The sequence below is a fragment of the Scaptodrosophila lebanonensis genome, unplaced genomic scaffold (genome assembly GCF_003285725.1).
Source record: "Scaptodrosophila lebanonensis strain 11010-0011.00,11010-0021.00 unplaced genomic scaffold, SlebRS2 tig00000101-arrow-pilon, whole genome shotgun sequence".
In the NCBI taxonomy this organism is placed as follows: domain Eukaryota; kingdom Metazoa; phylum Arthropoda; class Insecta; order Diptera; family Drosophilidae; genus Scaptodrosophila; species Scaptodrosophila lebanonensis.
Window position 1 is genome coordinate 1,199,230 of NW_022060569.1, and position 18,115 is coordinate 1,217,344.

General features: G+C 35.7%; 1 protein-coding gene across 1 annotated transcript in view; it reads right to left on the reverse strand.

The window, feature by feature from the left end:
• The window catches only part of LOC115628102 (E3 ubiquitin-protein ligase RNF19A-like), a 59,591-nt gene that overhangs the window by 38,964 nt on the left and 2,512 nt on the right, over positions 1 to 18,115 (reverse strand). Inside the window, exons 2-5 of the mRNA XM_030524082.1 lie at positions 14,369 to 14,511; positions 14,107 to 14,305; positions 13,872 to 14,025; positions 4,406 to 4,741 (exon numbers count right to left, since the gene is read on the reverse strand). Of these exons, the coding sequence (XP_030379942.1) occupies positions 4,406 to 4,741; positions 13,872 to 14,025; positions 14,107 to 14,305; positions 14,369 to 14,511 (832 nt within the window). The remainder of the gene's footprint in view (positions 1 to 4,405; positions 4,742 to 13,871; positions 14,026 to 14,106; positions 14,306 to 14,368; positions 14,512 to 18,115) is intronic.

An 18,115-nucleotide genomic window follows, 5' to 3' on the forward strand; every position in this document is an offset into this window, starting at 1 on the left:
TGCCCTCAAAATTTTGGAAGAGACCCTAAAAACCATAAATTCCACACACGAGAGAAAACTCTGAGAAAACTTAGATCTTCAAGAAGGGTCCCGAGGGCATCCCCACAGCTCTTGCAACTACTGACACGACAAAGCAAAATAGAAGAAGTACTTTCACTTCACATGTTGCAAGAAATTAACATTAACAATACAAAGCAACTTGAAGTGGGGTCGCCATATTGCGATTATTAAAGCAGAGACAAGTGACTACAGTAAATCAAGTCACGGTGGAGGCGGGAACCTCAAGAACTATGAACATAACCTCCGATAAAGCGGCGCAGACGCAAAAACGATTTTATATTTCGTCCGAGGACGTTAATAACAGACGTTACACCGATACCAAAGTTTTGAACAGTGCAATGGGCAGATCAAGTCAATCAGGTCTTCGGCGCATGCACTGCATCCGCCACGTGCGCTGGGTCAGCAGATTCCAGCAAGCACCACCGTGAGACCGTCTGGGATACCCTACACCCCAATATATATATAGATTGTGACATTGAGGGCTAGTAGTTTCTAGAAATAAACACTGTAAAATTTAACAACGACATACATACAGTCCTCACTTATAAGTGCAACTTGTCCGGAAACGCTGATATGTACATACATAAGTACATTTTATTTTTTGATGCAGGCGCTATCTATCCTCATATGCATGTAAATACATGTACACACATACTTGTATAAGTGTATGTTTTCAATTGTACAGTTCATCACTTATCCATATGTGTTTTTTGGAATATGAATGTTGTGAGTGTAAATGGCGTGTTTCAGATTTTGTAAATCGCAAGAACACATTCAGGAAATAAGGTTAACGCTTAATGTCTCCCAGAATTCTTCAGAATATATTTGTAGAGTTGACGCAACCTTTTAACACAAACGGTAAATCGCTTGACCGATATATGTACATAATATTACTTTTTCGTAAAATATTAATTTATTTTATGCAAATGTTTCTAACATTAACATTGTTATTTTTTGGACATGCGCTCTAAATCCCTTGCTTTTATCAACAATAAAATACATATGGGCATTTCCATGATGTCGCACGGGACAGTCGTACATATTTAAACTGAAACAAGTAAAAAAGCTAAAGTCGGGTGTCCCGACTTTGAAATACTCTGTACATATGTTTACAATAATTATAGAAAATAAAAAAAATAAGAAAAAAAAAAAGATCGATTTTACCTCTCTCGGTATTCGAACTCACGTAAAGGGTGTATAATTGCACATTTACATAGCAATTGCGTCTGTGTGAGTGTATGTATGCCTATTCGCATCTATTCCTGTGTGTGTAAACATGTGTGCAGTCAACCAAAGCACCAGCATCAACAGCCGCGGGCAGCGCTGCAGCAGCAAATATATTTATGGCTATAACTTCTTGTTAAATCGGTCTATCATAATGAAACTTGGCATACACATAATAACTAACTGGGGGCATTTTAGTTCGAAATTCCAAGAATTACGGGAGTTAGAGAAAATCGCATTTGCGGGGGAGAGGGAGGGAAATTCCCAAATATAAATTTTCTGCGCATTCACACAAGGCATCTTGGACTAAAATTTGGTGTTCCTAGGTTTTATAGTCTCCGAGATATAGGCGATTATACGAATGGAAAATCGGGATAAATCGGAGGCGTGGCAGACCCCACAAAGTATATATATTATTGATCAGGATGACAAGACGAGTCGATATAGCCATGTCCGTCTGTCCGTCCGTCCGTCTGTCTGTATGAGCGCAAGGATCTCAGGAAGTACAAGAGCTAGAATAACCAAACTTGGTATCGGTTCCCCTAAGTCCTATGCAGGTCAAGTTTATTTTTTAATTCTGATACACCTCCCCACTCCCCCGCTATTCGTGTTTTTGTTTATAAATTCCGTAATTCTTGGAATTTTGAATTAATTGGTAGGTACATCCAGCTAGTACTAATGTTTCATCATGATAGGTCAATTGTGAAGAAAGTTATAGCCATAAATAAAATCGCTGCTCATGCGCTGCCTGCAGCTCTGCCGGCAACGCTGCCCGCAGCTGTTGTTGTTGTTGCTGCTGCTTTGGTTCAACTTTGTGCTGCATACATACACTCATATAAACACGCATAGGTACGTGATGTAAATGTATGCTGTTAAAACTGAACAAAAACATGTCTTCTAATTTACTTTAATTACTTAATTAATTAATTCATTTTTTTAATAATTTATTTTTTTTTAATTTTTTTTGTTTTTTTTTTTTTTAATTTTCCTTTTTTGTGGAGAATGCAGGCTATTTTACTGTCGGGCTTGCTCGACTGTAGCGTTCTCTCTTGTTTTTCTTCTTTTTTTGCTACTTCATTAGGTCATTCTTCAATTTTTCTCTTCATCGCCTGCACGCCTTTTTTTCTCGCTGCTATTTTTATTCATCTATGTACATTTAAATAATTTAAAATTTTGTATAAGCAGAAAAAAAACATTAAAAATAATAATTAATTTATAAATTTCACACTTACGATGTCGGACGTGACAAACTTATTATTATCTTATTATTTTTTATCAATTTTTTTTAAATATACTGTATTGTTAATTACTATTTGTGATCAGTATTTCAAAATTTACAGTTATCTGCATTGCGTGGTCTCTTATGCAGTCTTTTTTGACTCTTTGTGATTCCAGGAAGATTTTAACTAGACAAAGTCAATGAAAAATATTTGCGGGCCTTTGCATTCGAATATCTTGAAACGGGCTATTCAAAATTTTAATTATTATTTAAATTAGTTAAATTTGATTGTTTCTCTATAAGAATATGATAAAAACAAGTAAAAAAGATAAAGTGTACCGACTTTGAAATACTCTGTACATATGTTTACAATAATTATAGAAAATAAAAAAAATTAAGAAAATTAAAAAAACAATTTTTGATCGATTTTACCTTTTTCGGTATTCGAACTCACGTAAAGGGTGTATAATTGCACATTTACATAGCAATTGCGTCTGTGTGAGTGTAAGTATGCCTATGCGCATCTATTCGTGTCTGTGTAAACATGTGTGCAGTCAACCAAAGCACCAGCATCAACAGTCGCGGGCAGCGCTTGAGCAGCGCTGCAGCAGCAAATATATTTATGGCTATAACTTCTTGTTAAATCGGTCTTTCATATTGAAACTTGGCATACGGACACATAATAACTAACTGGGGGTATTGGCAAAATTTTAAATTCCAAGAATTACGGGAGTTACGATTTGCATGGGAGAGGGGGGAGGGAGGGAAATTCCAAAATACACAACTTCTGCGTATTCACATAAGGCATCTTGAACTAAAATTTTGTGTTCCTAGGTCTTATAGTCTCCGTGATATAGGCGATTATACGAATGGAAAATCGGGAAACCCCCATAGGGGGGAAGTGGGGGGGGGGATTCAAAAAAATAAAACAAACTCGTATAGAATACACACATAAGGCATCTTTGTGCAAAATTTGGTGTCTCTATCTCTTATAGTCTTGAGATCCAGGTGTTCATACGGACGGACAGACAGACGGACAATGCTAGATCGACTCGTCTTGTCATGCTGATCAAGAATATATATACTTTGTGGGGTCTGCCACGCCTCCTTCTGCCTGTTACATTTTTCAGCTCCCGCAAACCTAATATACTTCTGTACATTTCATGTACAGAGTATAAAAACCGAGTATGCAGTTTCATTTGTATTCTTTTATTGATTTTAGAAACCACTTTTTAAGTCGATCGGTTGAAAAATGTGGATTTTTTAAACAAACTTTGGAGCTTGTTTTCCCCCTTTGGAAGTCGTATTTTCCAACATCCTTTCTTAGTGGGCACCTACACTATGAAAGGATACTTGAGTCCAAATTTCAGTTTCCTAGCTTTGGGCTGTGCGTTGATCACCAATCAGTCAGTCAGGACAAACTGTTTTATATATATAGATAACTGTAATAGGAATAATTAGACAACGTTTATTTAGATATTGGGTTTGCAGCACTTTAACAACTAATAACTGCTTAATGCTCTCATAAACAATTGACATCATGATAAAACATGAGTATAAATATCAAGTGGAAATAATAAAGTTGGGTACCTTGACTTTGCAATACTCTGAACCTATGCGTGTCTGTGTGCAGACACTGTGCGCAGTATAAAGTGGAGCCAAAGCACATATCATCAGAATCAGAATTACAGGAGTTATGGAAAATCTCTAATAGCGTGGGAGGGGGGCAATTCGAGTTTAGTTATTCTAGCTCTTGTACTGTATATTCTTTGTGGGGCCTGCCACGTAGCCTTCTGACTGTTATATACTATACATTCGCATTAATCTAGTATACCCTTTTACCCTTTGGGTACAAGGTATAACCATACGCAGATATAAATATATTTTGAGTCATTTACTTACCTTAGGTAATGCAGATCACTAACTTCTTTCATACAAAGCCAACAAAACTCAGCACCACATAGGGAGCATGCCATATGATTACACGATCCATCATTCATTTTAACAATTAAAACTCGACATCTGGGGCATGGCTTTATTTCGTCGGTTCCTCCTGAATCTTGAATAAAGTTAATTGATGATCTATTAAAAAATGCTTGACGTGAACTTCGAGCTGCGTCGCATGTTTGATCTGGATGCCATATGTCTTTACAGTGATAGCAAAAACTCATTCCGCATGTAGGGCGACCGCATTGAATTTCTGGGCACGACGCACAGCCCGTAGCAATCACAGCAAAACTGAAATTGTTGATTTGATATTATTTAATAGGCAAATCAATTGAACCGTGCAACTCATTGTAACCTGGACAAATGAACCCTAAAAAATTGATCTTATACAAGAATATAAGATAGGATATACTTATAGAAACAAAATGCAGCTATTGCTATAAATTAGATTAGATAACGTTTTTTCTTTTAAAAGCCAACAAGAAATAGAATGTCATCTGAAAAGGTGTTCAGTGACACGTTGTCATTAACGAAGTTGTCATTACACAATATTAGATAGAAACAAGTAGAGAAGCTAAAGTTTACATATATATGTACATATGTTTAGAATAATAAGAAAACCAGAAAGGAATGCTAAAGTCGAGCGGACTCAACTCTTAAATACCCTGTACCACCCACATTGAAAAAATTTCATTAATTAATAAATTAAATATAAGATATTCATCACATGCATACACACATAAGTTTTTTGTACAATTTTAACATCATACATTTACATCAGGAATCATATCTATGCTTGTATTCATTAAAGAAATAAGTCATAGCAGCAGCAACAACAGCTGCAGGCAGAGATTATGTTTATGACTATAACTTTCTTCACAATTGACCTATCATGGCATACAGATACATAATCACTATCTGTAGGTATTTGAGTACAAAATTTCAAAAATTACGGGAGTTATGGAAAAAACGAATTGCGCCCATACAGGCGGACGAACCGACATGGCTATATCGTCTCGTCTTGTCATCCTGATCCTCCTTCTGTGTGTTACATACATTCGCACAGGGTATAGGCTATAACAAATTTTTTTATCTACTTGTATAATTACACATCTATATAAAAATTGCGTCTATGTGAGTGTATGCATGTCTATGCGTGGCTATTCGTGCCTGTGTGAGCATGTTTGCAGTCAATTTATGGCTATAACTTCCTGTTAAATCATTCTATCATAATGTCCATACGGACACATAATAACAAACTGAGGGTATTCGCAAAATTTGAGTTCAAAATTCCAAGAATTACGGGAGTTATGGAAAATCACGGATTGCGTGGGAGAGGGAAATTCCAAAATACGCATTTTCTGCGTATTCACAAAAGAATCTTGGAATAAAATTTGGTGCTCTTAAACTTGCACAGCATACACACATAGGAATCTATGTGCAAAATTTGGTGTCTCTAGCTCTTATAGTCTCAGATCCAGGTGTTCATACGGACAGACAGACGGACAGACTGACAGACAGGGCTAGATCGACTCGTCTTGTCACGATGATCAAGAATAAATATATGTGGCAGACCCCCACGCCTGTTCCTTTTTTCATCTCCCGCAAACGTAATATAAGTTAACACTTTAGTTACTCAAAACGCCAACATTGAGTACCAAATTGTCGCACTGACCGACGCACGTGGCAAATCAACGTGCTGGGAAATGCTGACATAAAGTGTTGGGTGTCCAATTCGGTGCATACGGGGTCAACGCGCTGGCAAGCCAGCTACCGTGGGATCGCAACCTCAGCGATTCTCGGTGCAACGTCGACGCCGACGTCAACGTAGGAACGTTGGGACAAAGGTTTCGTTAGGGCTTAGCTTAAATATTAAGGCCAGTTTGTAATCAGCTCGAAAAGAAGCACATAGTGCTGTAATAAATATTTTTTTATATCAAATAAACTTAAAATTGATTAATTGGCGCCCGAGCAGGGACCGCGGTATATAATTCGAAAAACATAAGACCATAAGGGTCTGTAGTGTTAAAAAAAAAGTCCGCGAGTCAACTATAAAAATCTCGTGATACTGGCTCCCTAGTAGTCTACGTGAAGTAGTACAAAAGGGAAGGACGTAGGTCCTAGCCATCCGGGATCGGTCAAATCACACATATAAAGAACAAAAAGTGCATACAGAAATTATAACGAGAACACAAGTGAATATCGAAATTGTTTACCCTTCATTAATAAATCTACATAAGAAGTGAAAAAGAGTGTATACTGGAAGTAAAAACAAAAAACAAAAAAAAAAAACAAAAAAAAACAAAACAAAAAAGAAACACAAGTGAACACAAAACGAAGTTGCCTAAACAGAAGAAAGAAGGAAAGAAATCAAATCAACGACTACAAATTTAAAGACATCCAAACATCCTCATTCCGAATACATTGAAGACAGCCGAGTGCATCTGAAGACAGCCCAATACATCAGAAGAAATCTATCATCAGAAGACATCTATACAACCGGACTATGGCTATTAAGTTATTCCTAGCAACATTAATGTAAGTCGTTGTTATCTTTGTTAAATTATAATTCACTATAAAAAGTAAACCAACTCATATGAACCAGGAAGAAAATTTATCAGAATATTTAGCCAAAATGTCGTTAAACAACATGCCCTTAACTACTAACCCCTCCAGTTCATCCCCACTAACTCTATTTTCGCCATCTCAAAAACTTGAATTAACAAACCTTATTGAGCAAATAGTTCAAAAAGCAACAAATCCGGTCATAGAAGAAGAACAAGAACCTCAAATTGATTTTAATAGGAATTTAGCTGATTCTGAAAAGGTGCCAGATATAGTGAAAAGCCTAAGAGAATTTTCAGGAAAGGCCAGCGAATTCAGCTCATGGAGGAAATCGGTAGACAGAATTCTAAAAATGTACGAAGGTCAGAAAAATTCGCCAAAATACCTTGCTATTTTGCATACAATTAGGCATAAAATTATCGGCGAAGCCGATACTGCGCTGGAGTCATATCGTACACCTCTTAACTGGGTGAGAATTAGGCGTTGTCTGATGCAACATTACGCGGATAAGAGAGATATTGGTACTCTAGAATACCAATTAAACACATTAGTGCAAGGCAGAGATAACATAACATGCTATTATCAGAAGATCTATGAAATTCTTTCACTGATTCTAGACAAAATTGATTGTTTAGAGTATCAGGAAGAAGCCTTGTTGGCAATGACAAACTCTTACAGGGATAAAGCATTAGACACGTTTATAAGAGGATTAAACGGTAACTTGCCAAGTTTGTTAAGTGTTAATAGACCTACAAGCTTGCCAGAGGCCTTGAATATTTGCCTTAAGCTAGAAAATTTGAATTACAGATCGTTTCAGGCTAATACCATGCATAGCAGTTTATCGCAGTATGCCAGACGTGGTCCTCAGCCAAATTACTATAATGGTGTAGGTAGACAATTACCTCCAAGACCAGTCCGTAGCTTTTTTCCGGAGTTAGCTCATTTTGGTCGGGGTAATCCTAGGTTCGCGCAACAGCAACCACAATTTCCACCCGCACTACCGCCAAGACGGCAACCTCCACCTACTCCAATGGAAGTAGATAGTTCAATCCAAACGCGTCAAGTAAACTATCAGAATAGACCTCAACAAAATTTTTCTAACTCAGCAAGACCACAACAATATTTTTCAAATGTAGCGAGGCCACAGCATTTTTTCAATCAACAGGCACCACAAAACTCATACAGGCAACAGAACAACGAAATACAAAAAAGGCCGCATTCACAAATAAGCCATCAACCAAATAAGCAGCAAAGAGTTTTTAATGCAGAAGCACTTGTTCATTATGAACAAGATTACGAACCGGAATATGATACTGATGAGGCAGGTCAAGAATTTGCAGATGAGAAACATTTACAAAAAAGCTACGAAATTGCTGACGATGTTAATTTTTTAGACTAGCTTCCTCCTCATTACCTTATTATGAGTTTGAAATGAGGAATGGAAATAAACTAAAATTTTTGACAGATACAGGTTCAAATAAAAACTATGTTAAGCCAGCACTTATTCGAGAACCCATCCGCAATGAAGTTCCATTTGCAGCAAAGTCGATTGGAGGCGACGTTAATATTACACATCATGCTTATATAGATATATTTGGCAACAACATAAACAAGCAAAAATTTTTTTTACTACCTAATCTTAAGACATTCGATGGTATTATTGGCCACGATACAATGAAGGAATTAAAGGGTATAATTAACACACATAAAAATCATTTTACATTATTAGGGAAGTATAAATTTAACACGAAAGAATTACCAATGACACGCATTGCTAACATAGAACTTAGACTTTCGCATTTAGATGAGAAGGATAGCCAAGTAATTGAAGAAATAGTTCATGAATGTCCAGGTCTTTTTGCCGAACCTGATAAAAAACTCACTTTCGTTACTCAAGTCAGGGGGGAAATAAGAACAAAAACCGATACCCCAGTTTATTCAAAACCCTATACTTATGCTATGGGTTTAAAAGAAGAAATAGACAGCCAAATAAAGGAATTATTAGATAACGGTATTATTCGTCCGTCAAGGTCACCTTATAGTTCTCCAGTTTGGATAGTACCGAAGAAGGAAGATGCGTCAGGAAAGAAAAAATTTAGAATGGTGATCGACTATAGGAAGTTGAACGAACTAACAATCCCAGATAGATACCCAATGCCAGAAATAAATACTATCTTATCCAATCTTGGCGAGAACAAGTTCTTTACAACTATCGATTTAAAAAGCGGGTTCCATCAAATAGCGCTAAAAGATTCTGATATTGAAAAGACAGCCTTCTCAATAAATAACGGAAAATTCGAGTTTTTAAGACTCCCATTCGGGCTACGCAATGCCCCAGCAATTTTCCAGAGAACGCTAGACGACATATTAAGGGATCACATAGGTAAACGATGCTATGTTTACATAGACGATATCGTTATATTTGGAAAAACAAAAGAAGAACATTTCAGCAACTTGCGATTGGTTTTTGAGACATTGGAAAAGGCAAATCTTAAAGTCCAATTGGATAAATGCGAATTTATGAAAGATAATTTAGAATTTTTAGGTTTTACTATTAGTAAAGATGGATTAAAAACTAGCCCAAAAAAAGTAAATGCAATAGTTAATTTCCCCAAGCCAAAAACTATACATGATCTTCGCTCCTTTTTGGGAATGTCTGGATATTACCGTAGATTTATTAGAGGATATGCAGAAATAGCAAAGCCATTAACTTCGCTTCTTAGAGGAGAAGCTGGTAGAGTCTCAAAAGCAGTCTCAAAACGAACATTCATAAACCTAGATGCAAAACAGACAGAAGCCTTTAAACAAATTAAGAATTGCCTTATTTCTGAAGATGTTGTTTTACATTTTCCCAGATTTAATAAACCTTTCGAATTAACCACAGATGCATCAAATTATGCATTAGGTGCTGTGCTCTCACAGGGCGGCAGACCAATTACATTCCTTTCAAGAACACTGAGTTCTAAAGAAGAGAACTACGCAACAAATGAGAGAGAAATGTTAGCGATCATTTGGTCACTTCGAGAACTACGTTGTTTTCTCTACGGTGTTGGTAAACTCAAAATTTTTACAGACCATCAGCCATTAACCTTTGCCCTTAGCAACAAGAACACGAACGCTAAAATGAAAAGGTGGAAGGCACAGTTAGAAGAGTATAATTATGAACTTGTCTATAAGCCAGGAAACACAAATTTGGTTGCAGATCTTTTATCCAGGCCACCAAGGAGCCAAATAAATTCTTTAACTCCGACGGTACATAGCAGCGAAAGCTCATCCGAACATTTGATTCATTCAGTAGAAATACCAATAAATGCATTTAAAAATCAAATATTTTTGCAGTTGGGTGACGAATCCTCATACAAATTTCAGATTATATTTCCAACCTATCATAGGCATTCCATTGTTGAAAAAGATTACACAGAGGATCAGCTTAAAAACTTATTAAAACGTTATCTAAATCCATCGGTTATTAATTGTATAAAAACACCAGAGACAATCATGCTTAAGATTCAGAATATTTACCCAATCCATTTTGCAGCATATAAAGTCCGTTTTAGTCAAATTGTAGTTAATGATACGAACAAGAACAGCAAAACATTATTATAAAGACCCATAACAGAGCTCATAGAAACGAACAAGAAAATAGACTTCAAATATTAGAAACGGACTACTTTCCTTCAATGAGAAGAAAAATTCGCAAAATTGTAAGCTTATGTAAAATCTGCAAAGAAAACAAATACGAGAGACACCCGAATAATACAAAACTTGGTAATACGCCGATACCAGAATACCCAGGTCAAATCTTACATGTAGACATATTCTCGACTAACAAAAAGTTAGTTCTTACATCTTTAGACAAATTTACAAAATTCGCAGTTGTTAGGTCTCTAGAAAACAAAAGTGTAGAAGCAATTAGGAAGCCTTTAAGAGAAATATTATTCTACTTCGGCGTGCCTAAATCTGTTATAATTGATAACGAAAAATCGCTCAATTCACAAGCAATAAAATTTATGCTTGAGAACGAATTAGGTATAGAAGTTTTTAATACTCCACCACACAAAAGCACAGTGAATGGACAGGTGGAAAGGTTTCATTCGACACTGATAGAACTTATGAGATGTTTAAAACAAGAAAAAAATATTGAGGATTTTGACGAGCTCATGGAAGTTGCTGTATGTGAATACAACCACAGTATTCACTCTACCACAGGGAAGAAGCCGATAGATTTGTTTTTTGGCAGACCCACCACCTTTGGGCCATCTGAATACGAAAAGACTAGGAATAATAACTATGAGAAACTGATACAGAAACAGCAAAAAGATTTACAGTACCATAATAAGAATAAAAACGAGGTAATACAATATGCACCTGGCGAAAAAATTGTTGTGAAACAAAATAATAGAATAGGGACTAAGATGTCAAAACGTTTCAAAGAAGAAATAGTAAAAGATAACAAACATTCAACAGTCACTACACAGTCAGGAAAAGTTGTCCATAAAAATCATATAAGAAATTAAAAGATTGCTCTTTCTTTTATTGTTACCAGGTTCATTATGCGCTGCAATGCCACATATGAAATCTTGGACTATACTAAGGCCGAGGTAGCAATTATCGAACTCGGCGATAGCAAAGTTCAATCAGGAAATTTTAAAATTCTGCACCACATTAATATTACCGAGTATAAACTTACTATAGACCAGATACAACACGATTTGCTCAATAATATCTCCCTAGCAAACCCACTTTTTCCCTTCATTAAAAAAGAAATTGAATTAGTAAAGTTCCAAATTAACAAACTAACCTCCCACTCCATAAGAAAAAGGGCAATAAATGAGATCGGATCCGTATGGAAATGGATTGCTGGTAATCCAGACCATGAGGATTTCGAAATGATAACTAATAAATTAAATGATGTCATAAGCAATAATAACAAGCAAGTAATTATAAATAAAGACATCATACAAAGAATCAATAAATTAACAGAAGATAACAATGTTATAATAGAAAGCATAAGAAATTCAGAAAATTTCCAGAACATTTTTGCCACACAGCTAAAGTATAAGATAGATTTAATAAAAGAAGATTTAAGTAATATCAATCTTGCCATTCATTTATCAAAGGCAAATATAGTAAATACCTTTTTAATATCGGAAGAAGAAACCGAAATAATAAACAGCATTTTCACAGAAGAAAATATTCCGTTTAATAATATAGAAGAAGCTCTAAATTTTGCTGATATAAAAATCGCATTTAATGGCGAAAAGTTAATTTATATTATCGACATTCCAAAATTAAATAATGAAATATGTAAACATTTACTCATCAAACCATTAAAAAAGATGGGAAAGGTATTAAAGATAAAAGACGAAAATGTCATTAAATGTAAAAATGCAGTCTTTTCAACTAACAACCAATGCAAAAAAATTAATAAAATCAGTATGTGCTTAAGATCAAATATTGTAGATATTTCAAATGACAACTGCATTTCAAAGTTAATAACAAATAGACCAAACAATTGTACCATCATTAACGATAATCACATAAAAGCAATAGAACTAATAGATACAGGTATTCTTCTTCTGAACAACTTTAGTGGTAAGATTTCAAGTAATAATGATTCCCAAACACTTAAGGGATCGTTCATAATTAAATTTAATAATTGTACATTAGATATAGAAAATCAGTTTTTTTTCATCATACGAAACCTCTAGCTATAAGCCGCTACCAGCTATGATTCAACTGGAGAGGCCGCTGACAACGATGGAGGAGGTTCTATCCCTACAACTGATGAAGGACCTGAACATCAAAAATACAGAAAGGATAAGTGCTCTGCAAGCTAACCTCAAGGCAAACACATTCTCAAGTATTGGGATATCAGGCGGAGTTGTGTTTGTGTTCATCACCTACGTAGTAAAGCTAAAGATGAGCGGACCGAGCACAAAAGTAGTGGAGAAACAAAGCAATCCCTCAAGCGAAGTGCAGCGCCCAGAGAGGATCAGCACGGCAGAAACTCCCTCGGAAAGCCATACTAAAAAACCTAGAAGCATCCATGATCTCCCCGGATTTTAATTCATCGACCGGGACGTTCGAGATCAGGGAGGGAGGAGTTAACACTTTAGTTACTCAAAACGCCAACATTGAGTACCAAATTGTCGCACTGACCGACGCACGTGGCAAATCAACGTGCTGGGAAATGCTGACATAAAGTGTTGGGTGTCCAATTCGGTGCATACGGGGTCAACGCGCTGGCAAGCCAGCTACCGTGGGATCGCAACCTCAGCGATTCTCGGTGCAACGTCGACGCCGACGTCAACGTAGGAACGTTGGGACAAAGGTTTCGTTAGGGCTTAGCTTAAATATTAAGGCCAGTTTGTAATCAACTCGAAAAGAAGCACATAGTGCTGTAATAAATATTTTTTTATATCAAATAAACTTAAAATTGATTAATTTATACGCTTGTACATTTCATGTGCAGAGTAAAGGGTGTAAGACTGTCCAATTGTATCGGCATTGTGTCTAAATGCGGTTGTATGCACCCGTACTCATGGGTGCAGGAAGGAGGTAAACCAAATCAGCAGAACTAGAATAGAGATTACATATGTCTTGTATATGCCTAGAACTTTCTTTAAAATTGGCTTATCACGATGAAACTTGACAAATGAACACAAAAGCTAGTAATTGTCAAATTTAAATTACCTACGTTTTGGAAAATGAGTAATAGCGGGGGAGTGGTTTTTAGTTTTTATAGTCTTTGGGATCTAGGTGTTCATACAGACAGACTGTGGTAAATCATGGAACCAAAATTCAAGTTTAATAACATTTTAGTCGTAACAGATAATAGTTATATTTTACTTACTTGCAGTCTGGAGCTGGGCACCATCGACTATCAGGATCCGATACTAGGTACCTTCTTATCATGAAGTCCTGGTATTTAGATTTAATATCAATAAGATCATGCAGTATAAGTTCGATATCATTGGGATGTATTTCACATGAACACTGTGGACATGCTAAATAAAAAACCATATATATTTATTATGAACATTTTTAGATTTGATCAGTAAATGTACCTATATTAGTTCGAGACTCACTGATTTCATGCCCGATGTATTTGATTAGGCATTCAACGCAAAATTTATGTCCACATATCACCAGCTGAAAAAACGCGATTTCTGAACACTCATTTATAAAACAAATATTACAAAGCAATTCATTTTTATTAGACCCTCCGGTGAGACACTGGTCATTGGGTAATTTAATAGTAGTGGTGAAAGGAGCATCATTTGTTTCCTATAATGAAGTTAAATGACGAAATAGCGCTCTTCTTTTGTATTTTACAGCTGAGCATATTACCAATTGAATATTTTCCGCTTTAACCGATCCGCACTCCACATCCTTTTTTTTAGTTCGGCCACCTTCTGTAAGTCGACATGTTCTCAGAATTATTGCTCGCACTGAAAAACTGTCCACTGATTCTGTGCACTTTGACATTTCACCTGAAACAAGAAAAAAGTTTCAAATATAATACCAAACAAAAGTATTAACAAGAGATAATACTGCAGCTTGGGGGCGTAGTACTGTACCCTTTTTACCTTACGGCTACAGGATATATACAGCTGTTGACAAATTATTAACAACGACTAGAATTGAAGGGCATTTTTCGACTCTCATAATAACTACAGTTGATCTAACAGTACCTAAGCACCACTTACCTCTTTTTTAACTATTCCATTTTATAAATGTGTCGCAGTTTTAATGTGCATAGCAACATTCAATTATTAATTTAGATTTTTAAGTTGAGTTGAAAATAAAGCACATACAATTCGTACGTAAAGGCAGATACGTATTTAGGTTGTGTCGATTACATATTTAAATTTAAATAATTTTGTTAATGTGGCAACATTCTGCTATTATTAGCAGGATCTGTAGCCAACAGCTGTTAATAACATTGGTTGACAAAGAGAGGGCGGATAGAATTAAGTTAAGAAAATTGAAGTGTAAAAGAATTAGGCTAAGTTAACTGCTTAGATGACGTGTAAACTGTACTTGGAAAAGTGATTTATTGGAAAAGGAAAACCAATGACACCTCACTGCGAGTTTTACATTGGTCCTTCGAGTTGGTCTCTCTCTCTGCACCTCCATCCCAAGCCCACGTTTTGATCAAATGCGTCATACTAGCAGTTGCCATTGCACAAATACATGATTTACGCGTTTACCTGCTTCAACACCCTCCTTATTATCGGAACCTAGTCCCAGCTGACTTATTTGTATTCACTAAGCAGAATTTTCATCTAATAAGGAGGCTATTACTTTCTGACCAATCATTTTGAGGTGGAAAACAGCGAATACTGTTTTAAGTGGTTGGAGAGAGCACCTCTGGGTGCAGTTTTATATATTTGTGTTTTATTTTAAGTATTTTAAACAATTTGCTTAATAATGAAACTGCACACACTTAACTAATAAACAAGTGGAGAAGCTAAAGTCCGGTGTCTCGACTTTGAAATACTCTGTACATATTGTGTCTATGTGAATGTATGCATGTCTATGCAGCGCTTGAGCAGAGAGAACCTATATATGGCTATAACTTCCTTTTCAAATTTTTCAAATTTGAGTCAAAAATTCTGAGAATTAAGGGAGTTGTGGAAAATAGTAAATAGCGGGGGAGTGGGGGGTGCATCCGAAAAAAAAATAAACTCGTCCTTTCTTGGACTTAGAAGAATCTGCATACCAACTTTGTTTATTCTAGCACTTATACTTTCTGAGATCCTTGCGTTCATACAGATGGACGGACAGACAGACAAACGGACATGGCTATATCGACTCGGCTTGTTACACTCATGAAGAATATATATACTTTGTGGGGTCTGCCACGCCTCCTTCTGCCTATTACATACTTGATCATTCTTTAATAGTTTCGCTCACCTTGTTCCTTTGTCATAGCATGACTTTTTAGATTGCATTCTTGAACTCTCTTTAGTTCAAATAAATCCAATATACCATAACCTTCATAGATATTTCGATTTGGTTAATGTTAATGATATCACTAATGTTGTTGTTTCTAGATCTTCTTCTTTAACACTGCCTGAAGATATTGATCATCCTACTCTAGAAATTTGTCTTCCCTTTTCTAGATTTAGTGCATGGTCTTCTGAGTGTAACATGCCTCGTAAATGTTTTCCCAAATGTGATTTTGTTATGCTTAACCGTTTGATTCCTAATGCTAATTGGTCTTTCTTGTATAGCTCCGTTGATATAGATGTTGATTCAAAATTTTTTATGACACCATGTATTCCATCTTCGATGTCTGTGTTCCCAATAGCGTCGCCTCATTTTCTTCTCTTATGCCCCCGTGGTTTACGCGTAGACTTTCTAACGTAAAAATCATAAAATTCAGATGTTTGAAAAATTTCAAGCAATTGGGCTAGGTGTTGACTTCTCTAAATATTATTCGTACTTATAAAATAGGTAGTCATCTTGGCTCCCTATTATTCACTCTATTTATTATCTCTCTATCCTGATGAATTCCCGTATACTAATGTATGCCGATGATGAAGCTAATTTTTTCGTATAAAGATCTTCTTTATCATTCTCGTCTGCAGTACGATCTAAGCTGTGTTCAATGGTGGTGATTGGTCAACTGCCTGCACCTTAACTGTTCTAAATGCAAGTTTATGACTTTTCACCGGTCCAGACCATATCAAGGTACTTATGCGATTGACAATATACCATTTTAACGTATATTTACAGTTGAAGATCTTGGAGTTATTTTTGATCCCAAATTGAATTTTAATCTTCTACTATCGTTAACAAAGCTAGGGGTGCTCTTGGTTTTATTAAACGATGGTCCAGAACTTAAAATACTGTGTTATGTACATACAAGTATATGTATTTTATTGTTGAAAAAAGCAAGGAGTTTGGAGCGCATATCCAAAAAATTACAATGTTAATGTTAGCTACATTTGCATAAAATAAATTAATATTTTGCGAAAAAGTAAAATATATATTATGTACAAATACAAATATTCTTAAAATTGGACTACCATATACATATGTATACAAGCATAAATTAAATAGCAAATTCTCCTAATAATTCGATTTAAAAAGAAAAATTTGTGTATCCATTCACCGTGCATACGGATTCGTGTATTTTTACAGCCAATTAAGTGATCGCGCTTTGACGGGCCGGAAAAAGCCGACACATGCCCATCTCTAGCATATCAGCTGATTGCATATTTACAAGCGATTTACTGTTTGTGTTAAACGTTCATATTCAAACAAGATAGAACACTATAGTCGAGCAATCGCTATAGTAAAATAACGTGTCTCTAAAAAAAAAAAAATATAAATAAATAAATAAAATAAACTTAAAAAAAAAAATATTAATAAAAAACAAGTAAAAAAGCTAAAGTCGGGTGTCTCGACATTGAAATACTCTGTACATATGTTTACAATAACCATACATAGAAATTAGAAAATTAAAAAAAAAAAAACTTTGACTTTGAAATACTCTGTACATATGTTTAGAATAATTATAGAAATTAAAAAAAAGTAAGGTAATAAAAAAAAATTTTTTGATCGATTTTACGTCTTTTGGTATTCGAACTCAAGTAAAGGGTGTATAATTGCATATATACAAAGCAATTGCGTCTGAGTAAAATCGCGATTTGCATAGGAGAGGGGGGAGCGAGGGAAATTCCAAAATACACATTTTCTGGGTATTCACATAAGGCATCTTGGACTAAAATTTGGTGACCCTAGGTCTTATAGTCTCCAAGATATAGGATATAGATTATACGAATGGAAAAACGGGAAAACCCCCATAGGGGGAAGTGGGGGGAAATCAAAAAATAAAACAAACTTGCACAACGTACACACATAACGCATCTTTGTGCAAAGTTTGGTGTCTCTACCTCTTATAGTCTCTGAGATCCAGGTGTTCATACGGACAGACGAACAGACAGGGATAGATCGACTCGTCTCGTCATGCTGATCAAGAATATATACACTTGGTGGGGTCTGCCACGGCTCCTTCTGCCTGTTACATTTTCAGCTCCCGCAAACCTAATATACTCTTGTACATTTTATGTACAGAGCATAAAA